We start from the raw sequence: 25041 nt of genomic DNA, 5'->3' as shown, positions 1-25041 counted from the left end.
AAATATGATAATGTTCTTGATTTTAGATGCTTTAAGATATATTGTAAATAATTTTTCTAAATTTGAATTTCTAACATTCAGTTTTTTCCACTAAAATAGTGCATTTTGGGAGCAACAATTTATTATTAGTTGCTAATTCTAAGACAAATAGAGTGCTTTGGATTTTAGCTTCCATTTTTTATTCTGTTTTCTAAGTTTTGTCTTTTTTTATTAATGTAGAAAAAGATGATCTATAATGTAGTGTAATAGTGGCAAAAAGCATTTATAATAAGTATATATAATTACATGTGATATATTAATATGGGTATATGTGTTTGTGTGTATATATATATATGTATATGTTATGCATTCATTTTTCGTTCTTCTCGCTGTGATCATCCTAGATTATTGGTACAACAGCAGAGGGGGGTTTTGTTAGAAGGTTACTTGTTAGAAGGTTACTTGTTAGTTCAGGATCTCATTATTTTTTGCCTGAACTATAGGAGTAGCCTCTTAACTGGTCTCCCAACCTCCAATCTTACCCCTTCTCAGGTTCTTCCACCAAAATGCTGCCTGAGTGACTTACATATAAAATGTGATTCTGTGTCATTCTCCTGCTTAACAGTGGTTTCCTATGATGTGTGAGATAAAGTTCAAGAATTTTTGCATGTCATACTAGTCCCTCTGTAATCTGGCCTGCACATTGTGAGCCTCCCCTTTTACGTCTCATCATCTCTATCCTTATGTTCTGATAAGAATGTAATCATCCCTTTTACTGTATATCCAAGGATTTCATACTCTTTTTGCGTGTGTTATTCATTCCTTTGCTGAATGTTCTTTTCCCTTTTATTTACCTTGCTCAGTTCTTATCCTTTAAGATCTACCTCAGGTATCCTCTCATCAGCATAACTCCAACTTCCTTCTGTGACCTGTTTCTGGGCTATGCTAAGTTAGTAAACTCTATCCATGTTTTCAGAGCACCTCATTCATAAATATATCTCTGATTGACCTTACTATATTACAATTACTTATTTACATGTTTGTCTTACCCTCTCAGGCTATGAGTGCACAAGGACAGGGACAAGGTCCTATTCACTTTGGTAACCTCTTTCATCAACACAGTATTTGTAAAAGTAAATACCCAAGAAATGTTTGTGGAATGAACTAAATAATTCATATTTTAACAGAGGAAGAATTATAGAATGAACTAATGGTGAAGGTAGGGCTCTAATCATTTCTTTGGACTCTCTAGTTTTAGGATGTAAGTATGCACTCTTCTCCAGAGAATTTGACTGCAAAGGTTTTATTACTTTTCTAGAGGATTTCTACCTTGGATTCATATTTTCCAATAAAGCAGTGGGTGCTTTGTCTGCATCTGCATTCTCAGCAATTCCTTGTGGATGATCAAGATTGTAGATAATCCGTCCTTTAGGATTAAAGCTCTACCCCCTGGCTTTATCCCCTCATTGGTCCATTTTATTAATTTCTTGTATGTTACCTGCCATCTTCCATTAATGGCATCTGTATGTAATCCAGTGAGGACTTCTTTTGCCTTGAGGGTTTCTGGTTAAGAGAGCATATAAACCATGTATAAACTAGTGTTTATACATGTCTGACTTTTTAAACCATGTATAAACTGGTGTTTATAAATGTCTGACTTTTTAAGGAATTGTTGCAACCATTCGGTTTTCAAATAAACTTTAAAAATATTTACATAATTCTGTATAAATTCAAAGGCATTCCTTGATACCAGGTTAGGTACAATTGTGTTTTCTGCTAGGTATTAATGGTAACCCCGTAATCCAACAGTCTTCCTTAAAAATGTTATTCATTTTGATAGATACTTAAAGTTATAAGTTGCCAAATATTATATTGAATAATTATGTCTCAAAGTTAACTAAATAAAATCAGTTAGTAATTTGGCTATGCTATGAAAGTATTTTTCTTAGATGCTAAGTTACTATTAGTCTCTGTGACAATCTAGATTAATGCAGAGAAAATCCCAATTATACATTTAGATTCTTGACTAATTCTAGATGGATTTTTTTGCTGTTGAATCTTTAGTCTTCATAATTAAGTTTTAAAAAATAAAATCTTATAACAATGTTTTCTTTATAAGAATACCTGTGTATCATTATCTTTTTTTTTGTAACTACTAGGGCATTTGATTATGTCATGTTAAATATTTGCTAGACTTCCTCCCATATAATTTTTCTTTGTTGATGATGGATTGAATAATTTTGTTATAAGGGTTCTAAGTTTATTGAAGTATAAATGTGTATACTATTTTATAGTTTAGCAGGAAAGGAATTTTTTTTTCCTAACTAGAAACAATGAGAAGCAGCTCTAGTGAAAGTCATATGCTCAAAATTTGGCTATAAACTCTGTATCATTAGTAAAGCAGAACTTTATTGGCAGATACCATACTACTCTTCACAAAAACCTGAACCCATCCTAACTTCTCTCAGCTGAAATGCAAATAATTGAATATTTGCTTAAATGCTGCTTTTTAAAATGCTACTTCTGTATAAGCAAGGGAACGTAATAGAAAAAGCACTGGTGCTCTGAATAAAATAGAATTTAAAATAGGCAATGGTAGCTTATGTTTTCACTCAACACAGGATATTATTTTCAATAAGGATCCTTTTGTCCTTAAGCCTTACTTCTAACATGTAGCTAAGAAACTTTTTTTTTTTTTTTTAAATAAAGATTGGGTCTTACTATATTGCCCATGCTGGAGATAAATGGATATCGTGGATATTCACAAGCCCAACTGCAGCGTACTGGCCTCAAGCAGTTCTCCTGCCCAGCCTGCCAGTATGTGGGACTGCAGATACATGCCACTGTGCCCTGCCTTGTTTTTGATAAGATATTTGTTGAAGAAATTTTTATTCTCACCACAAACTAATAATACTTGTAAGATTGTATCTCATACTGAAATCTCACAAAGTACAGAATTTTTTGGTCCACTTAGCTCAAATCAGATCCTTGCTTTTATACTTTACTATCTTATACTAAACAAATTCTAAAATGTGCAGAGTTACTATTATAAGACAGATCAAAACCTTGAATGGCCTAGGAGCACAAAATAAGTGAGCATCTTCTATGTAAAGTTACTAAACCTTTTGAAATCAGGGTGATCCTCCGCTTTCCCAGTGCTGGCTTAGGTTTAAGCTTTTTTGAGTCTGCTAAGTTAGTTACCACTTGTCCATCTGCTTTCAGCTTCCAAAATTTTATCGCTATTATCTCCTGTTCTGTTCTCCACTGCTGAGTTTATACCTTTAAAAAATTCTTTTGAGGATTTTTTTCCTTCTGGGTAGATGCCCAGTAATGGGATTGCAGGATCAAATGTGAGGTCTAGCTTGAGTGCTTTGAGGTTTCTCCATACTTCCTTCCGGAAAGGTTGTACTAGTTTGCAGTCCCACCAGCAGTGTAAAAGTGTTCCCTTCTCTCCACATCAGAGACATAAGGACACTTGTACTAGACTGTTTATTGCAGCTCAATTTACAATCGCCAAAATGTGGAAACAGCCTAAATGCCCACCAACCCAGGAATGGATTAACAAGCTGTGGTATATGTATACCATGGAATACTATTCAGCTATTTAAAAAAATGGAGACTTTACATCCTTCGTATTAACCTGGATGGAAGTGGAAGACATTATTCTTAGTAAAGCATCACAAGAATGGAGAAGCATGAATCCTATGTACTCAATTTTGATATGAGGACAATTAATGACAATTAAGGTTATGGGGGGGGGGGAAAGCAGAAAGAGGGACGGAGGGAGGGGGGTGGGGCCTTGGTGTGTGTCACACTTTATAGGGGCAAGACATGATTGCAAGAGGGATTTTACCTAACAGTTGCAATCAGTGTAACCTGGCTTATTGTACCCTCAATGAATCCCCAACAATAAAAAAAAATAATAATAATAATTAAATAAAAAAAAAAATTCTTTTGAGGGCAGCACTTGTGGCTCAGTGAGTAGGGTGCCAGCCCCACATACTGAATGTGGCAGGTTCGAACACGGCCCTGGCCAAACTGCAACAGAATTGTAAATTGTGCCTGTTGTGGCAGGTTCCTGTAATCCCAGCTACTCGGGAGGCTTAGGCAAGAGAATTGCCTAAGCCCAAGAGCCGGAGGTTGCTGTGAGCTGTGATGCCACGGCACCCTACCGAGAGTGACAAAGTGAGACTCTGTCTCTAAAATATATATATATATATATATATATATATTTTTTATGTTTTAAGTGGTATTTCCAGGAATATCAAAATTAGATGTGCATGTTTAACTGGCTGCCTTTACCAACAAATTACCAATTATATACTTTACTTCCTAGAATTTCTAAGCATTTAATCACCTTGAAGGTTTTCATTTTACTGTTTTTTTAAACGTGTGTGTGTTTTATCTCTAATGACTTTTCTCATGTACTTTCAGTAACTCAAGCAGTTAGCCTCAGTGTATAGGAGGTCATCCCGTCCTCCTTTTCAAAAATTTCCTAAACTAGTTCACATTATTTTAAAGACTCAGATTAATTTATCTTTTATCATGATTTATATATATTTTTGATATATAAATCGTATGTATGTATTGTGAAAAATTTAAACAGTACAAAAGTGTTAAAAAATCATTTTCTTTTTCACTCTCAGCAGAGTCTTCAGAGGTAATTATTGTTTATAATTTGATATTTAACCTTTTAGACCTATTTCTTTACGTTTACAAACTTTTTCTTAATGGGCTAATACTGTATAGTTTCGAGCTTGAGTCTTTTCATTTAACTATCCATCTATAATGTCCATTCTTTTATATAAAGATATATACTTCATTCGGAGAAGGGGTAGCAGTCAATGTCCGGGCTCTATAGCTGAAGTTGAGAATAGTGTCTGGTACATATTTAAGTGTTTCTGACAACCATTGTCTACCTTCATGGTTATGGTTAAATAGTATCCATCGTTATTTACATTGAGATTTATTTAGGTTGTTTCTGATTTTGTACTTTTATGTTTATTAACTTATGAGACTTATTTCTACAGAATAAATTTCTAAAAGTGAAATTTTGAGTAGAATATTATTTATATTTACAATTTTGATTGGTTTGCAAATTTCTTACCAGAAAAGCTATACCATTTTATACACCAAAAAGCAGTATGTATGTGAAAGTGTTTCCTCACGAAAGCTAGCTATTATAAATTACTTTGTTTTTGTCAGGCAAGGTAATATACATGTCTCTATGTATAGTTTTCCATAGTTTTCCACTGTTCTCAAAGGCCTGAATTTGCAGTACTACCATGATCCACAAGATGGGGCTAATTTCCCGAGCATCTGTATATACAAATGGCTTCACAGAGATAAGGAAGTACAATCAACAGTCACATATTTCCCTAAGAGGGATTATTATGTGTTTTACTCACTAAAAATTATTCCTTCATTTTTTAAAGAATTCCAAATAGTAATTATATTGTAATTCCAAATGTCATGTGATAGTGATGATTATTATTTTATATACAGGGTCTTGCTCTGTTATCCAAGCTGGAGTATAGTAGTGTGATCATAACTCTCTGCAGCCTTGAACTCTTAGCTCAAGTGATCCTCCTGACTTAGCCTCCCAAGTAACTGAGACTACAGGTGTACATAGCACATTCCCCCATATGGTTTCAAAATAATATATCACAGATATAAATATCTGGCTACTACACTGTGGTAAACGTGTTATAAAAGAAACACTGGATTGCTATCTAACATTCCAAATTTATTGTAACCTCATAATTTCTATGAATCTTTCAAGAGTAATAAAAATATAAAACATACTTTATTTGGTTTATTTGGTTTGTCTGTCAATATTTCTTCATACTCAGAGTTCCAAAGCTTAGTTTAGAAGCTTTTATTCTTTGGTTATGTCACATAAAATCAAAAATTTAAAGGCAAAAATAGTTTTGTTTAAGAGCACATATTCTGCAACTAGAAATCCAGGCTGTGCTACTTTACTAGCTATTTGATCTTGGACATGTATTAACCTTTCTTTCTTTTTAAAATGTTACCTCCTCTTTGAAATGAAGACAGTAACAGTACTTACCTCTTGGGTTTAGTTTAAGGATTAAATGAGAGAGACAGAGTATATATGTGTGTGTGTGTGTCTATCTCTGAATAGCACTCAATTTAAAATGTATTCATAAGTATTAATTATTGGCTTTTATTATTAATGCTATTAATTTATAAATTGAAAAATAACTTCTCTGGACATTTTCTCCAAGTATAAAATATAAAGTACTTTCCAAACTGTATTTTCTCCAGAAGATAGAAAATAATCTATTTAATTTCACTGTGATTTTTCTTCTGGTGTTTGCAATTTTAATTAGCACCTATCCATTGCTATTCTCTGGTTGCTCAATATATAGCCAATGAAAAAGTAAATCATTATTTTTCCCTTTGAAATTGCTTAAACTGTACCTTGTATCTTTAACTGGAATGATGGTATTATATGTAGATCTGGATCATCAGCACCTCTAAAACTTATTAGAAATGCAGATTCCTGGTCCCTGACCCAGATTTGGAATTCTGAGGATTAAACTCAGCAATTTGTGTTTCAATCAGTTGCTTTGGCTGGGCATGGTGGCTAACGCCTGTAATCCACCACTCTGGGAGGCTGAGGCAGGTGGATTGTTTGAGCTCACAAGTTCAAGACCAGCCTGAGAAAGAGTGAGACCCCGTCTCTACTAAAAATAAAAAAACTGAGGCAAGAGGATCACTTGAGCCCAAGAGTAGGAGGTTGCTGTAAGCTACGATGATGCCACGGCACTCTACCCAGGGTGACAGCTTGAGACTCTGTCTCAAAAAAAAAAAAATTCTGCCTTGGTGAGTCTGATGCATGTTAAAGTTTCATAAACACTACTTTAGAAAATAATTAAGGACCTTTATCTTAGGCTTAGTAAAAGGGTTTTGGCCTGTACCCAGAAAAAAAACTGGAAGAAGATGAGGCCAAGTTTAATGAAAGGGGACAGAGACCTGCCTGAGCAAAGATGGCAGATCCACCAAGGGTGGTTGGGGGCTTGTTTTTATATTAGGCATAAGGGAAGGAAGATTCCACAGGTTGCTGGAAGGTTTCCACAGGCTAGGGTCTTTCCTTTGGAACTCTTGGGGCAGGGCCAGGTAGGTTATTCTGCGAGGGGACACTTAGTATTAACACCTAGTATATACCAAGGATTACTAGTTATACAATGTGATTTTATTGACATTACTCTATTGAAGCAAACTTCTACAAAGTCATTTTGTCTTTTTTTAAAATGGTGAAGCTTTTAGTAATATTAAACTTTTTCCTATTGAGAAATTTTTATTATAGTTTCTAAAGCGCCTCCTGTCTTCAGAAATAAAATTGTCAGACCTTATTTGCATAGCGGTAAAGTGTTCTGCCAAAATTTAAAACACCATTGATCCTTGAACAACATGGGGGTTGGGGACAATGAACCTCCACACAGTTGAAAATCCAGGTATAACTTTTGACTTTCCAAAAATGTAACTATTAATAGTCTACTCTTGACTGGAAGCCTTATCAATAACATGAATAGTTGATTAACACTTACTTTGTATGTTACATAATGTATGTATTATATGCTGTATTCTTACAATAAAGTAAAAGGAGGAAGAGGGGAATTGGTCTTGCTGTCTCAGGGTGCCAGAGGGAGAAGAAAATCTTCATATAAGTAGACCTACCCAATTCAAATACATGTTGTTCAAAGATCACCTGTATTTCACAGAGACTGTTTGGTAAATTAGGTGAAGCCTAAAGCCAAAACTTAGCTAAAAACAGTGAGCCTATATGTACTAATTTTAACATAGCAAACTAATAGTATAGTTAATCTTCTATGTCCAAGAGTTTTTGCATCTGAGGATTTAACTAGCTGTGGATTGAAAATATTCTCCAAAAATTAAAGAGGGTTATTCCAAAAAGCAAAATATGAATTTGCAACATAATTAGCATTATGTTGAACCCATCTGAATGAAGTAATGCATAGGCATAAGTGCTGTAGCTTCCTCCCCACCTCCCCTTTCACAGATTCTCTCTAGCACTCTTTGTGTGATTATTGTTCTTCTGGCATCTCATTTGTTCACTGCTTGTGTTGAGTAAATTCGTTAGTTCTGTGAACAAATCACTCCTAAAAAGCAATCCCTTAAGGCTGAAAGTGACAGTAAAGTGCTATCTCTTGACAAGAAAATAAAAATCTTAGATCTCTTAAAAAATAGCAAGTCCCTTTCCAAAGTGGCACAACAAAGCAGAGAGAGTTGAGGTTTGTTAGTCGTGCACCTACAATGGCAAAAAAAATGATCACTCTGGTTTGTGATAAAGTGCATCAAATGTGTGGGTAGAGGACATATTACAGAAGCATATTTCTGTTACTTGCAAAATTATAAAGCACTTAGCTTCTGTGAGCACTCCTGTGAGGAGGCCAAAGAAAGCAAGAAGAAGGCGCTTATGGCTAGTAAAGCATGATTGGCTAGTTATGGAAACTTAAAGATTATGAGAGAATAGTCATTGGATGATGCCCAGGAAGCATCAGCATTTCCAAAAGAGCTCAAGAAACTCATAGAAGAGAAGGGCAGCCTTTTAGAAAGAGTCTTTAGTTGCAAGGAAACAGGCTTTTTCTGAAAGAAGATACCTAAAGTATTTACATTCATAAGAGTGCCTTACAGCTCCCAGGTCTCAAAGCCTAGAATGAATGCCTTACTCTGATGCTGTATGGCAATGCAGCAAGTCGTGTGATCAAGCTAGGACTTATGTGCCCAGCAAATAATCCCTCAGTCCCAAAGAAACAGTGTAGATTTGTCTTCTAAAACTTAAGTACCAAGCAAATTTCTGAAACCTCTGACTCTGGGCCTTAGCTCTTTGTCTTTACTTACTTTAGTTGGTTTAAATCTAATTGTATCTACAAATAAGATTGCAACTCCTGCTTTTTTGTCCTTTCCATTTGCCTGGATTACTATTTTCCATCCCTTCACCCTGAATTATGTTTTTTCCTTTGAGGTAACATGTGTCTCCTGGAGGCAACAGATACCTAGCCTGAGTTTTTGTATTCAGTCATCCAACCTGTACCTCTTTAGAGAAGAATGGAAATCATCATATTTTTGGAACAAAATGATAATGAAGATAATAAAACTTGTGGGATACTTACTGCAAAGGCAATCCTAAGAAGGAAATTTATAGCACTAGAACCCTTCATCAAGAACAGAAAGAAGAGCAAATCAGCAACCTACTGGGCCATCTCAAGTAACTGGAAAAAGAAGGATAATCCAAGCCCAAACCCAGCAGAAGAAAAGAAATAACCAAAATTAGAGCAGAATTAAATGAAATTGAAAATTTAGAATCAATCGGAAGATCAACAAAACAAAAAGTTGGTTCTTTGAAAAGATTAATAAAATTGACAAAACTTTGGCTAGCCTAACCAGAAACAGAAAAGTAAAATCTCTAATAACTTTAATCAGAAATGATAAGGAGAAATAATAGATACCACACAAATACAAAAAATCCTGAAATACTACTAAAAACTCTACTCTCAGAAATATGAAAATGTGAAGGAAATGGACCAATACCTGGAATCACACCACCTTCCTAAGCTCAACCAGAGCTATATCAAGCCCTGAAATAGCATCAACTATACAAAATCTCCCCCACCCCAAAAAAGAAAAGTACAGGACCAGATGGTTTCACATCAGAATTCTACCAAATCTTCAAAGAGGAACTAGTAGCTATATTACATAATCTATTCCAAAACATAGAAAAGGAAGGAATTCTCCCTAACACATTCTATGAAGTAAATATCATCCTGATCTCCAAATCAGGAAAAGGGCCCAGAAAGAAAGAAAACTATAAACCAATATTATTAATGAATATCGATGCAAAAATATTCAATAAGATCCTAGCAAACAGAATACAGTGACACATTATACACCACGATCAAGTTACTTTTATCCCAGGGTTACAAGGTTGGTTCAACATACGTAAATATAATTCACCATATAAATAAAAATTTTTAAAAGATCATATGATTCTCCTAATTGATTCAGAAGAGGCTTTTGATAATATCTAGCATCCTTTTATGATTAGAACACTTAATAGGCTTAGATGAGACATTTCTTAAACTGATAGAGGCTATCTACAGCAAACCCACAGGCAATATCATATTGAATGGAATAAATGGAAAGCATTTCCACTCAGTTCTGGAACTAGACAAGGATGCTCATTGTTAACCATGCTATTCCTAACCATGCTAGTCCTAACTATGGCAATCGCGTAAGAGAAGGAGATCAGTGATATTCAAATGGCGACAGAGGAGGTCAAACTCTTGCTCTTTACAGATGACATGATCATATACACAGTATAAGATCAACTACAAAGCTCTTAGAAGTGATTAAGGTATATAACACTGTCTCGGAATACAAAATCAATAACCTACAAATCAATAGCTTTTATATATACCAACAGTAGTCAAGCCAAGAATATAATCAGAGACTCTATTGCTTTTACAGTAGTTCCAAAGATGATGAAACACCTGGGAATATAACTTAAGGATGTGAAAGATCTCTATAAAGAGAACTGTGAAACTCTGAGAAAAGAAATAGCAGAAGTTGTTAACAAATGGAAGAACATGAAAACATGCTCATCATCTTTAAGCATCAGAGAAATGCAAATCAAAACCATTTTGAGATGTTACCTAACTAAGATTAGCTCACATCACAAAGACCCAAAACTGCAGATGCTGGCATAGATGTGAAGAGAATGGAACATTTCTACACTGCTAATGGGATTACAAACTAATGCATCCTTTATGGAAAGAAATATGGAGAGCCCTTAAAGAACTAAAAGTTGACCTTCCATTTGATTGCACAATCCCATCATTACGAGGTATCTACCCAGAAGAACAAAAATAATTTAACCACAAAGACATTTACACCAGAATGTTTATGGCAGCTCAATTTATAACAGCCAGCTCATGGAAGCAATCCAGATATCTGTAAACCCATGAATGGATCAACACACTGTGGAATACTATGCAGCCATAAAAAGATGGAGACTTTACATCTTTTATGTTTACTTAGATGGAATTGAAGCATATTCTTCTTAGTAAAGTGTTGGGGGGGAAAGTACCCAATGTACTCAATACTATTATGAAACCAATATATAAACACATGCTCATACAAATGATAAAATACAAATATAGTTTAGCAAGGGGTAAGGGTGATGAGAAGGGAAGGGGAAGGGGAAGAGTGATTGGTGGGAGAAAGGAGGACATTTGGTGGGATCTGACCTAATGTGCACAATGCAAGGGTATATTTCAAAATAACTTAAGAGTAAATTTTAAATGTTTTATCACAAAAAATAAGCGAGGCGATGGCTGTGTTAATCAGTTTGATTTAAGCATTGCACATTGTATATCCAGTCATCACATTGTACCCCACAGATGTATGCAGTATGATTATAATTAAAAATTAATTTAAAAAAGAAAAAAGATATTAAAACTCTTTGGTGATAGTAAGTTATAATTCTCCACATTTATAGAATACTTTTTCTCTGCAATTGCATTGTATAAACCACTTACATCTTGAGTTTGAGAAAAGACAAACCTATCAAAAATAACAGCTTTCTAAGAGATAGAATAAAAAGATAAATAGAAAAACAAAAAATCAAAATGCAGGAGAGGGGTGGAGTTAAAATATAGAATTTCTTTTGGTTTTGTCTTTGCTAGTTAGCAGAATGAAGTTGTCCTCTCTTTTAAATAATTGGTTATGTTTTTTGAAAGCATCATAGTAACCTCAAATAGACATTTCTCAAAAGAAGATATGCAAATGATCAAGTGTACAACAAATACTTAACATCATTAGTCATTGGAGAAATGCAAATCAAAACTACAATGAGATATCTCCACCCAGTTAAAATGGCTTCTATCTATAGCAATGATGAATCCTGATGAAGATGTAGAGGAAGGGAAATGCTTATACACTGGTAGTGGAATGTAAATTAGTGCAACCACTTTGGAGAACAGTATAGAGGGTCCTCAAAAAACCAAAAATAGAACTACCATGTGACAAAGCAATTCCACTGCTAGCTATACATCCAAAGAAAGGAAATCAGTGTGTTGAAAAAAGTATCTGCTCTTTTAACGTTTATTGCAGCAGTATTCACAATAGTCAAAATGTGGAATCAACCTAAGTGTCCATTAGGGTATGAGTGGATAAAGAAATTGTGATAGATATACACAATGAATGTTATTCAGCCATAAAAAAGAATGAAATCTTGTCATTTGCAACAATATGGATGTAATTAGAGAATATTAAGTGAAATAAGCACAAAGAAAATTCATGAAACATGAAAGAGGTAAAGTCTCCATCTTTCTTTAAGGCTGCATAGTATTCCATGGTATACATATACCACAATTTATTAATCCATTCATGGGTCTATGGGCACTTGGGCTTCTTCCATGACTTGGCAATTATGAATTGAGCTGCAATGAACAATCTGGTGCAAATATCTTTACTGCCAAATGATTTTTGGTCCTTTGGATGTACACCTAGAATAGGAATTGCAGGATCAAGTGGCAGATCTATATTTAGATCCCTGAGTGTTCTCCAAACTTCCTTCCAAAAGGAACGTACTATCTTGCATTCCCACCAGCAGTGCAGAAGTGTTCCCTTTTCTCCACATTCACACCCACATCTGTTGTTTTGGGATTTTGTGAAGTGGGCTACTCTTACTGGAGTTAGATGGTATCTCAGAGTAGTTTTGGTTTGCATTTCTCTGATGATTAAAGATGATGAGCATTTTTTCATGTGTCTGTAGGCCATGCGCCTGTCTTCTTCAGAGAAGCTTCTATTCCTGTCTCTTGCCCACAATGAAATGGGATCACTTGCTTAGTAATAAGTTTGAGTTCTCTGTGGATTCCGGTTATTATACCTTTGTCAGTAGTATAACTTGCAAAAATCCTCTCCCATTCTGAGGGCTATTTGCTTTACTTAGTGTGTTCTTGGCAGTGCAGAAGCTTTTTAATTTGATCAGATCCCAATAATGTATTTTTGATGTTGCTTCAATTGCCCCGGGTGTCTTCCTCATTCATGAGGTATTCTCCCAGGCCAATTTTCTCAAGCATTTCCCCTGCACTCTCTCTAAGAATATTTATAGTTTCATGTCTTAAGTTTAAATCCTTTAACCAGCGAGAGTCAATTTTTGTTAGAGGAGAAAGGTGTGGGTCCACTTTCAGTCTTTTACAAGTTGCCAGCCAATTCATCCAGCACCATTTATTGAATAGGGAATCTTTCCCCCAATTTATATTTTTAATAGGTTTATCGAAAACCAAATGATGATAAGTGTCTGGGTTCACCTCTTGGTCTTCAATTCTGTTCCATACATCTACCTCTCTATTTTTGTGCCAGTACCATGCTGTTTTGATCACTATCGATTTATAATATAGTCTGAAGTCTGGAAGCTTGATTCCTCCTGATTTGTTTTTATTTCTGAGTAATGCCTTGGCTATTCAAGGTTTTTTTCTGTTTCCATATAAAACGAAGTACGAATTTTTCTAGGTATTTAAAATATGAGAGAGGTGCTTTAATAGGGATTGCATTGAATCTGTAAATTGCTTTAGGTAGTATAGACATTTTAACAGTGTTGATTCTTCCCAGCCATGAGCATGGCATATTTTTACATTTGTTAACATATTCAGCTATTTCTTTTCTCAGAGTTTCATAGTTCTCTTTATAGAGATCTTTCATGTCCTTAGTTAGATACACTCCCAGATATTTCATCTTCTTTGACACTACTGTGAACGGAATAGAGTCCTTGATTTTTTTTCCCCTTGACTATTGTTGGTGTATATAAAGGCTACAGGTTTATGAGCGTTGATTTCGTATCCTGAGGCGTTACTATATTCCTTGATCACTTCTAGGAGTTTTGTAGTTGATTCCCTGGGATTTTCCAGATATATAATCATATCGTCTGCAAAGAGTGACAATTTGATCTCCTCTGGTCCTATTTGGATCCCCTTGATTGTCTTCTCTTGCCTGATTGCGGTGGCTAAGACTTCCATTACAATGTTAAAAAGCAGTGGAGACAGTGAGCATCCTTGCCTGGTTCCTGATCTGAGTGGAAATGATTTCAATTTTACTCCATTCACTATAATATTGGCTGTGGGTTTGCTGTAGACGGCCTCTATCAGTTTAAGAAATGTTCCTTCTATACCTATTTTCTTAAGCGTTCTGATCAAGAAAGGATACTGGATATTGTCAAAAGCTTTTTCTGCATCAATTGAGAGAATCATATGGTCTTTGTTTTTTAATTTGTTTATGTGATTTATTATATTTATGGATTTACATATATTGAACCATCCTTGGGACCCTGGGATAAAACCCACCTGGTCATGGTGTATAATTCTGTTTGCTAGGATCTTATTGAATATTTTTGCATCAATATTCATTAGAAATGCTGGTCTATAATTTTCTTTTCTTGTTGGGTATTTTCCTGGTTTGGGTATCAGGGTGATATTTGCTTCATAGAATGAGTTGGGAAGTATTCCTTCTTTTTCAATGTTTTGGAAAAGATTAAGTAATATAGGTACTAGTTCCTCTTTAAAGGTTTGGTAGAATTCTGATGTGAAGCCATCTGGTCCAGGTGCGGTGTCTGCTTTATCGTTTCTTGGGGAAGTTGGTCTACTATGATTGTTCATGTTGCCAGAGTTTTTCTGCTGATTCCGACTCATGATTGTTTTTCACTGTTGGCTAGGTGGTCTGATAAGGTGATATTGGATTGAAGTTTCCTGAGGTTGTGGTTAACCAGCCCTTTGTTAAGGATCTGGGACTTATGACTGCAGCTATTTCCCCTTTAGCTTTGCAAAGGACCTGTACAGTATTTCAGTCTGAGACTGGGGAAACCTGCTTGGTGTGGTGGGGTTAGGTGCCTCAGTCTTGTATTCAATTGGTTCTTGTCTGATCCTGGTGGATCAGTGACTCTGGTGAAGTCTTAGCTATGAAGAAATATAAGCAATTAAGAAACCCCACCTCCCCAGACAACAACTGGAATGGGGAAATCGACCCTTTCTGTTATTACGCAACCAGGGTATCACCCAAGAGGGTCCTTGGGTGACTGTCCCAAGTTAGGGGTTCTGAACCAATTGACCCAATCAGTACAAACTCTCAAGTGGGTGAGTTTGAAAGGTCTCCAGCAACTAGATAGCAGAGGTCTACTGGCTGCTCAGATTTGGTGCACTCCGGTGCTCTACAGAGTCAGAAAGGCCCGCCGGTAGCACAGTAGGACCAGGGGACTGAGTCTGTTTCTCTACTTTGTTCCTTTTTCACACCCAATCACTGGTGACCCCGCAGGGCTGCAGTCCTGCTCCCTCCAATAATGTGAAGTACCAGGTCTTAGCGCCTGTCACAGTCAAAGGCAGATCAATGCCCCCGAGGCCCGGCCACTGCCCTCTGCTACCAGCCAGCTGGGGGAGCTGAGGCCTGCCTGCCTTGGGTGTTCAATAGCCACTGGAGAGTGTTCCACTGGGCTCAGTCTAGTCCTAGGGGTACCAGGCCAGCAAATGCTTATCTCCCTCAGCCACCATGCCTTTTCCCCTGCTACTCTGCAGCACCAGTATCCCTACAGAGTGAGTTCTGGTTTCCTCTGGCAGTGCACAGAGTTGGGGGGGTGTTTCTCCAAGATTAGACCCCGGCGTGATCTTTGTGGGATCTTTGTGGGAAGTGCCCCTGCACAGCTCCTCTGCCACTGCCAAAGCCAGAGAATTCTAGCTGTAGGAGCAGCTCCAGGAGTGTGCTGCACACGGATCCAGCAGCAGGGCAGGGTATGCTGCATGCAGTTCTGGCAGTGTCCAGCACCCAGTGACTTCAGCAAGGAGAACACTACTTGACTGGCGATTCTGGTTGGGTGGGGACCTGGTGCAGAGGCAGGGCAGGTGCAGCGCAGCCTCAGCGGTCTCCAGCCAGGCGGGTGCAGCACAGAGACAGGGAGAGAACCAGGGGCAGGACTCGGGACCCACGGTGCAGCTTGGAGACAGGGAGGGCACAGGGGACCAGCCAGGCGGGGGCGGGGGCCGGGGCACTGGGTCAGGCAGGCTGGGGGTGGGTGGCGCTGCTCAGGAGCCTCCTCCCTCAGTCTCTGCAGAGGTTAGGGATCTGGTTTATCCCGTGAGGGGGGGAAGGGTGGACTAAAAGTTCAGAATGGCAGGGAAAATGTTAGTTCAATTTTTCTACCTGGTAAGAGAATGTTCAGAGTCACTGCAGGGTCCCTCTGGAGGACGTAGTCCCCACTTCCTACTGCTCTCACCCGTGGGTTGAGACAAGAGATCCTCAGTTCACTACTCACCTGTAGAAAACCCACAGGAGCAAACGAAGAGCAAAAGGAAAAGGAAAAAGAACCCGCAGCTTTCTTGGGGGAGAGGTCGGGCACTTTTCTTTTCCGTTGAGTTTTGTACCTGAAGATTGTTGTCTTGGAATCATAGCTTGCCTCAGCAGGGGTGACCTGCAGTTATCTCTCTTCTCTCTTGGCTGGGCTCCCTGTCTTCAACTCAATTGGATACTTTCTGGACGTTATCCTTCTCTCTGGACAGGAGCTTCTGTTGGAGGCTGCTTCCAGTTGACCATCTTGCCCCAATCCCCCAATTAATCCCTTTGACTTTTTATTGTTGATCTAACTACAATAGACCCTCTGCCTGCACCTCCAGTTTGATACACTGATTTACTTTCTTATATCTATGATTTTATTCTCTCCTGGCATATTGAATCTAAGGATGGATTTGGTAACAAACCTTATGGTTTACCCTTCCTTAGGACTGCCTACATCTGTATATTGCCTCTTATGGGCAGCTCAGATATTAATCATCCACCAAGAAATCACAAAATGGAGCAGTGACCACTCTTCTTCATATCAGTTATACTGGAGGATGTTTTATGAAGCTTGGGGACCCATAGAGATGTGTAGGAGCTCTGTTCCATCTCATACAGCTGGCCAGTTATGCAGCTGTAGACACTGACCAAATATCTCTTCGAGCTCAATCTGTTGGCAGCTAGGAAAATGGGTTTGAGGGGAGCAGGAGGGAGGAATCTTTCAGGTTTCTGACTTGAATGATAAGTGGATGGTGAGGACATCCAAATTAATAGTGAATAAAGAGGGGTACAAATTTTGAAGGGGAAAATAGATGAGCTTAATTATGAATATTAAATTTTAGGATGTCCTAAAGCAGCAGTCCCCAACCTTTTGGCACCAGTGACTGGTTTAATGGAATACAGTTTTTTCATGGGCAGGGGTGGGGTAAGACAGAGGTAGAGCTCAGGTGGTGATACAAGCAATGGGGAACAGCCGTAAATATAGATGAAGCTTCTCTCCCCCACCACTCACAACAGACTGGAACCTTTTTGACACCAGGGACCAGTTTCATAGAAAATAATTTTTCCACAGATGGGAGATGGGGAGGAATGGGACAGGAAGTGGAGCTCAGATGGTGTGGCCAGGTTCCTAACAGGTCACCAATGGGTACTGGGGACTGCAATACTAAAGAACTTCCAAGTAAATTTGTTTTGTTTTGTTTTGTTTATTAAACCATAGCTGTGTACATTAGTATGATCGTGGGGCACCATACACTTGGTTCATAGATCGTTTGACACATTTTCATCACACTAGTCAACATAGTTTTGTAGCATTTTCTTAGTTATTTTGCTAAGACCTTTACATTCCACATTTACTAGGATTCACATATACCCCTGTAAGATGCACCGCAGGTGTAAATGTGTTTTGTAAGCATTTGGGAGGACAAATCTGAAAATCAGGGAAAAGATTGAATCAGAGTTCTTAAAGCACAAAAATGAGTAAGATTGCCATGGATATAATATAGCATTAGAAGTACATTAAGAGCAGACTCTTTTTTTTTTTTTTTTCCTAGAGACAGAGTCTAGTGGCATCACAGCTCACAGCAACCTCCAACTCCTGGGCTTAGGCGATTCTCTTGCCTCAGCCTCCCAAGTAGCTGGGACTACAGGCACCCGCCACAATGCCTGGCTATTTTTTTGTTGTACTTTGGCTGGGGCCAGGTTCAAACCCGCCACCCTCGGTATATGGGGCTGGCCAGCACCCCACCCAGTGAGCCACAGGTACCACCCAAGAACAGAACTTTTAAATGATGAAGTGAGTGGACCTATGAAGAAAAGACAGAGAAAGAATGATCTGAGAGTAACAAAAGCCAGAGAAGGCTCCTCCCCACTCCCTAACTAAGCAAAAACAAAACATAAAGGAAAACGAAGAAAATTGAAAGGATGTATCAACAATGTCAAATATTGCAGAGTAAAGTAACTAAAACCTGCCGTTTGGATTTGGTAATCAAGGAGTCATACAATCTTACTAAGAATTTCATTGGAATAGGAGAAGAGAAAGCCTCATTGTAGTGTCTTGAGGTATGAAAGCAAGTTGAGAAACTGGAAACCGCATCTGTAGGGGATTCTCTTAAATTTCGAAGAAGAAAGATACAATGGTAGTTAAATCCTTGTTAAGCCTAGGATCCAGGCCTTCCTCCTAATCCCTTAATCCTGACCAATATCTTAAGAGTGGAACTTCTCAGGCAGCCAAAACAAGGAACTAAGACTTTCTTACAAATCTAAGCTATAAAGGCTCAAGAGATCCTCATTTTCTGCTGCTTCACGTGTGTTAATGTAATATTTAAATGCTCATCTCCCTCCTGTCAGGGTATCCCAGATCAGGTGTGCTATAACCTCTAACTCTTCCTCTTTGTTTTGCACTGAAAAAATTTTGCAATAAGTTAAGTGAATAGTGACATTGTAATGGGACTAATCTTAATCCTATCTGTAGTGTACTTTTTTAAAATCATATTCGAAGTTTGTTATTAAAAAAGAAGTACTTGATGCTGCTTCTTCACAACTATTTATGGTGCATGTGCTCTGAGACCATTGTCGATAAGTTGAAATGTAGAGTTGCAGCTCTGTAAAGTTGTTAATACATCCCGAGCCTTATCTGAGTGGACTCAATGTTTCCCATTGGTGTGGGGTGCAGCCTTCCTAGGAACTCGTGACCACTAGGTATTTACTGTCCTTACACAGTAGCTTTCACTTTCAGCTTTTTACTACCGATAATACTTGGAGGCCCTAACGTAAGATTTTCTCAGTATCAGGGCTGTCAATGACGTTGAGAAAACTATTTTCAGACCAGAAGTCAGAAGAACTGTGCTGACCCAGGTCTCTGACTTTGCCATCACTTTTGTATGTTCATAGCTGACTTAGACATGTATATGCACAGATAAAGGTCCTTGCCTCTTTGCTTCCTGCAGTAATTAGGGACTCCACTCCACTGTCTCCCTCCATTTCCTAACTTTATTGATGCTCTAGACAAGACTTGTAAAGACATTATACCTTGTAAGAGGATATATAGCACACAGACTGACCTTTGAGTTTTAGCCTCTGGGATCCAACTGTTTGCTTCCACATTTTGGGGGGAGTTCTCATTTTGTTTTTCCAGGTGCCAGTTCCTAAACTGAAACTCCCTAAGGAATCTTCAACCTGTTTTTTCTCTCTATTGTTGCTGAGTATCATCTTAATAAGCTTCCTTAGTTTCTATAGAAAGCTAGAAACTGACTTAGTAGTATAACGAAATCAAAGAATGGAGTAAGCACAAATTTATTCTGCTTTCTCTATTCAAGGTCCTGGGTACACTGGGCTGCAACCATCTGCTGTCCAGGTTAGCCATGTGCCTTCAAAACTGTTTTGTTATAGTGAAATCCTTTTGTCATAAAATAATCATGGTCCAACCCTACTAATGGTCTTTTTGGTGAGGCTAACATGTCAAGATTTCATCCATCTTTTTGGACCTTGGATCTTTGTCCCTTTAGACATGCTTTTATGTTTATTAAATTCAACATGTTTAAAACTACTATAAGCAGCTGCTTCTTCAACCTGCACCCCTTGTTAGATATTAATACCACCATCTTCTTAGATGCTCAAGCCAGAAACCTGGGATCATACTTTACTCCTCCCTCTTTAACCCTCACCAAAATCCATTCTCTCTTTGATTCTTAAATCCATTCTTAAATATCTCAAACAACAATCCACTAATGTCTATTACTTAGAGCCACTCAAGGCAACTTCCATCTGTTACCCAGATTACTGTGACAACTTTCTAACTGGTCTTATTGCCTCTAATCTTCTCTTTTGTTGTCCAGAGGTGAAAATTTTTTCAAAAATGCAAACCTGTGCTTTAAATTTCTTAGTAATTATGTGTAGGAGAAAAGTCTAAACTCTTTAACATGGGTCTTATAAAGTATTTTATAATCTACCTCATCTTTGTGCCCCTTTTTTTATTGTTGGGGAATCATTGAGGGTTTCATGCCCCTTTTTTAATTCACGTTCTCTGTCACAGCCATACTACTCTTTCAGTTTCTTATGCTACCATATTCATTCTCTCTTCCAAACTTTTCCTGGTAAAGCTTTGACATTTGCAGATTCTGTATTTTGACCAAGTGACTCTTACTGATTCTTTATGATGCAGGTTAAACATCTTTAGGGAGATCTTCTCTACATCCCTAAACTACTAGATTACTTGCCTTTGCTATGTGTTCCATAACACTCAATACATTTTAATTGTAATTACTTGGTTGTTGTTCTTGTTTTTTTTTTTTTTGAGACAGGGTCTTGATCTCTTCTCCAGGCTAGAGTGCATTGGCGTCATCATAGCTTGCTGCAGCCTCAAATTCCTGGGCTCAAGTGATCCCCCTGCCTCAGCCTCCCAAGTAACAGGCATGTGCCACCATGCCCAGTTAACTTTTGTATTTTTTGTAGAGATGAAGTCTCACTCTTCCTTAGGCTGGTCTCTAACTCCTGACCTCAAACAGTCCTTCCACCTTGCTGTAATTACTTGTTCAGTCCCTAAACCAGTGATTTTCCACCAGTGTGCTGTAGCACATTGATGTGCCATGAGAGGCTCTTAGGTGTGCCTAGAAAATTTTTAAAGAGCATTAATTAAATTATTTTCAAAAGAGTTTCAAAACACAGCAAATTTTTTTTTCACTCTTTTTTAAATTGACATAATCTTGTATATACACTTGTACCACAGAGGATTAACTATAGGTTCCAGCATGCTGTGAGATAAAAAAGTTGAAAACACTACCCTAAACCATAAATCTGTGAGGGAAGTTACTGTGCTATCTTGCTTGTCCTTGTAAGCTTTTCAGTGGGGTGAAATGGACTTTCTTGGGAACTTAATGTTTCTTGGTTTTTTTTTTGCAGATTCATGTGAAGGTACAAATGATTAGGTTATATTGTTTGTGTTTGTTAGGTAAAGTTCAAGTTGTGGTTGAGCCCCTCACATGCCAGGAGGGGGGTGCTGTGTACCCTTACATTACCAATTAGGTGAAAGCTTACAGGAATATATGTTTCTTGGTACCCGTAGTATTCATGTGTAGGATGAATAGCCCCAGGTACAGAATGGAAAACCATTAAGTCCTTTCTGGGCAGGACATTGTTTTTTCTAAATATTCAAGACATGCACGCACATATATATGCTTTAAAAGACCTGTAAGTCTTATAAAGGAATTTTACCTAATTGGAAATATTGAATATCCAATGACTAATGCCATACAAAGAAACTGAGAGACATTTCTATTTTAGAGCACTATATTTGGAATTTTGAAATTGATGTTATATTTTGTGTTTCTTATAGGTGAAATGAATCAGAAATACAAGGAGCTAAAAAAAAGGGAAGAAAATATGGACAGTAAGTTATATTCTTATAGATAAAGTGTTATATTCTCAGATTGCTGTTCATTATATGAAATCAGAGATCTCACTTTGGGAAGATAGAATAGCTAATAAGTGCAGAAGTATGGATATTCAAAGCATTTTGCCTTGAAGAATAAAAATTTCTAGTGTAATTTAAGGATGAGTAGAGAATTTTAAAAAGATGTATGTGTATGTATAAGTATTTGCATGTTGGAGATGAATTTTGAAGCTAGTGCTCGCATTCATAGTCTATATAGAGAGAACCTATAGACCACTTAATGATTGAACATTGAATCTTAATGATTGAACATTGAATCTTCTCTTTTGCATACTTCACTTTTTTTCCTTAATATCTTTCACTTTTATTTTTATTATTTAATAATATTTATCTCATTATTTATTAGCCCTCATCTCAGATTTTGTTACCAACACCAACTGTAATTTTGGTAATCTTCTATTATAGTTTTTCATTCGTTTCAAAAAAAAGAATCTTAGCTTGGCTTTATAAATGGATCTTCATTTAAATTTGTATTATACATTATAATTTTTTTTTTGAGACAGAGTCTTACTGTGTTGCCCTTGGTAGAGTGCTGTGGCATCACAGCTCACAGCAACCTCCAGCTCTTGGGCTTAAGAAATTCTCTTGCTTTAGCCTCCCAACTAGCTGGGACTACAGGCCCCTGCCACATCGCCCAGCTACTTTTTTGTTGCAGTTGTTTAGTTGGCCTGGGCCAGATTTGAACCCACCACCTTTGGTGTATGTGGCTGGCACTGTAACCACTGTGCTATGGGCACTGAGCACCACACATTATAAATTTTTAAAAATTGACATTCTTTTTTTTTTTTTTGAGACAGATTCTCACTATGTCACCCTCAGTAGAGTGCCATGGCATCACAGCTCACAGAAACCTCAAACTCTTGGGCTTAAGTGATTCTCTTGCCTCAGCCTCCCAAGTAGCTGGGACTATAGGTGCTCACCACAACACCCAGCTATTTTTTTGTTGCAATTGTCGTTGTTGTTTAGCTAGCCCAAGCTGGGTTTGAACCCACCAGACTTGTGCATGTGGCCAGCACCATAACAGGTACCGAGCCTAAAAATTGACATATATTATCTATTACTAGTTTCCTTTTAAGTAATCATTTTGCTACAATCTGAAATTTTATAGATCTGAGGTCAATTATTACCTTTGTAGAGGTATGCTGTAAAACAGTAATTGTCAACTCTGATTTCACAATATACCAAGATTTCTTTAAAATCTCAGCAAATATCAGAAATTATCTCAAAATTATTATTATTATTATTTAGAGTTCAGTGGCATCATTATAGCTCGCTGAAACCTCAAGACTTCCTGGGCTCAAAATAATCCTCCTGCCTCAGCCCCTTAAGTAGCTGGGAGTACATATGCACCACGATGCCCAGATAATTTTTCTAATTTTTTAGAGCTTGGGGTCTTATTCTTGCCTAGGCTGGTCTCAAACTCCTGGCCTCAAGCAATCCTCCCACCTTGGCCTCCTACGGCACTCGGATTACAGGCATGAGCCACTGTATCCGGCCATTGCTTTCTTTTTTTTTAAAAAAGTGCTCTTCGTAAAGAAGAGCCTCTAAAATCAAGGAATGGTATGTTATAACTTCACAATTTTGGAAATTACTAGCTACTACATAGTATGATTGTTTGGCATTTAGGGGTTCCTTAATAAATGTTTATCAAATGCATTCAAGAAATTTCTGTATTGCAGAATATTAAAATTATAGGTCACCTATCCCAGGTTTCTTCCCGTGTTTTAATTATGGTTTGTTTTCTTTTCCTTTTCTTTCTTTTTTTTTTTTTTTTCTTGAGACAGAGTTTCACTTTGTCATCCTTGGTAGAGTGCTGTGGCATCAAAGCTCACAGCAACCTCAAACTCCTGGGCTTAAGCAATTTTCTTGTCTCAGCCTCCCAAGTAGCTGGGACTACAGGTGCCCACCACAACACCTGGCTATTTTTTTAGAGATAAGTTTTCACTCTAGCTCAGGATGGTCTCGAACCTGTAAGCTCAAGCAATCCACCTGCCTCGGTGCCCAAGTGCTGGGATTACAGGCGTGAGCCACCGAACCTGGCCCTATGGTTTGTTTTCTTTACAAAATAACTTGTGAAAAGATGTGTTCATGTATCCCTTCCTATGTGTAAAAATCTCATATGACTTAAGGTATCATCAGTGGATTATAGAATTAACATAATCGCACTTGAAACCTGTATATAGATGTCAAAGCAGGATATTAAAGAAAATTCAGTTTTTTTTAAAAATTGTTGATTGTGGTCTCCTCCCACAATATTCAAATAAAATTTTTTTTCTTATAGGCAGTTTCAAGTAAGAAATATACTTAATATATAAGTAGGAAAAAGTATAATGGAAATCCATTATAGAAATCCATTACCACTGGGGGTTATTTCATGCTAACAGTAAAATTAGTTTTAATTGAAAGAGTTTTTTTAGAAGTTTCATAAAAATACTTGAAGACTGTAAATAGGAGCAAAATATATGCTAGTTCCATATTATTTAAATAAAAGGATGATTTCCTAAAGTATTTATTTATAATCTGAATACATGTATTTAGTTGAAATTAATCCACTATTGTAAGTAAAATACTCATTTTTCAATAAAATAAGTATTAGTAATATTAATTTCAGAAGTAAAGTTAGTGGCCAATTGTAGATCTATCAAGCAGATCCCATGTAAAAACTGTTTTCTTCTTATTTCCATGTTGTCAGCTGTTTTTTTTTTTTGAGCCTATTATAACTTTCTAATTTACTCATATCAAGGTTACAGCAATTAGGCTTTCAAAGTTTGAAATTATGTGGAAATGATCTTATTGAGTAATTACCATTGGGTTAATAAAAAATTTAACAGTGACAGTTTAAAATTTATATTTGCTTTGAATTTCTAAGAAGTACTCTCAAGACCTACAAATCAGAGTTTACGTAGTGTTAACTGTATCAACAGTAGCCTCTCTTGTCATGTTTTTCAATTGGTAGCTTTTATTGAGACTTTTGAGGAAACTAAGAGTCAGGAACTGGAACGGAAGGCACAGCTAGAAGCCAGCATTGTTTCACTTTTGGAGCATTGTAGTCGTGTAAGTACCACGTGCCTGTAATGGTGTCATTATTTTTCTGTGATTGACTTTTCAAATACAACTCAAAAAATGTCATGTCAATATCATATCTGTTCATTTAAACTGTTTCCTTTAAATTCCCTTGCTTGCTATTTTGTTTCTTTAAGCTATTAATTTTTATCTCTCCAACAATGTCAGCTCAGTAGGGAGTTAGA

The 25041-nt window shown here is 37.1% G+C and overlaps 1 protein-coding gene across 2 annotated transcripts in view; it reads left to right on the top strand.

The window, feature by feature from the left end:
* Positions 1-25041, top strand: part of IFT74 (intraflagellar transport 74) — a 164128-nt gene that overhangs the window by 114220 nt on the left and 24867 nt on the right. For both annotated transcript variants that reach the window (XM_053571127.1, XM_053571119.1), the window contains exons 14-15: positions 21677-21730; positions 24750-24847. In XM_053571127.1, coding sequence (XP_053427102.1) covers positions 21677-21730; positions 24750-24847 — 152 coding nt within the window. The remainder of the gene's footprint in view (positions 1-21676; positions 21731-24749; positions 24848-25041) is intronic.

The sequence above is a fragment of the Nycticebus coucang genome, chromosome 2 (assembly GCF_027406575.1).
Source record: "Nycticebus coucang isolate mNycCou1 chromosome 2, mNycCou1.pri, whole genome shotgun sequence".
NCBI classification, from domain to species: Eukaryota; Metazoa; Chordata; class Mammalia; order Primates; family Lorisidae; genus Nycticebus; species Nycticebus coucang.
This window is presented reverse-complemented; position numbering and strand designations above follow the sequence as displayed.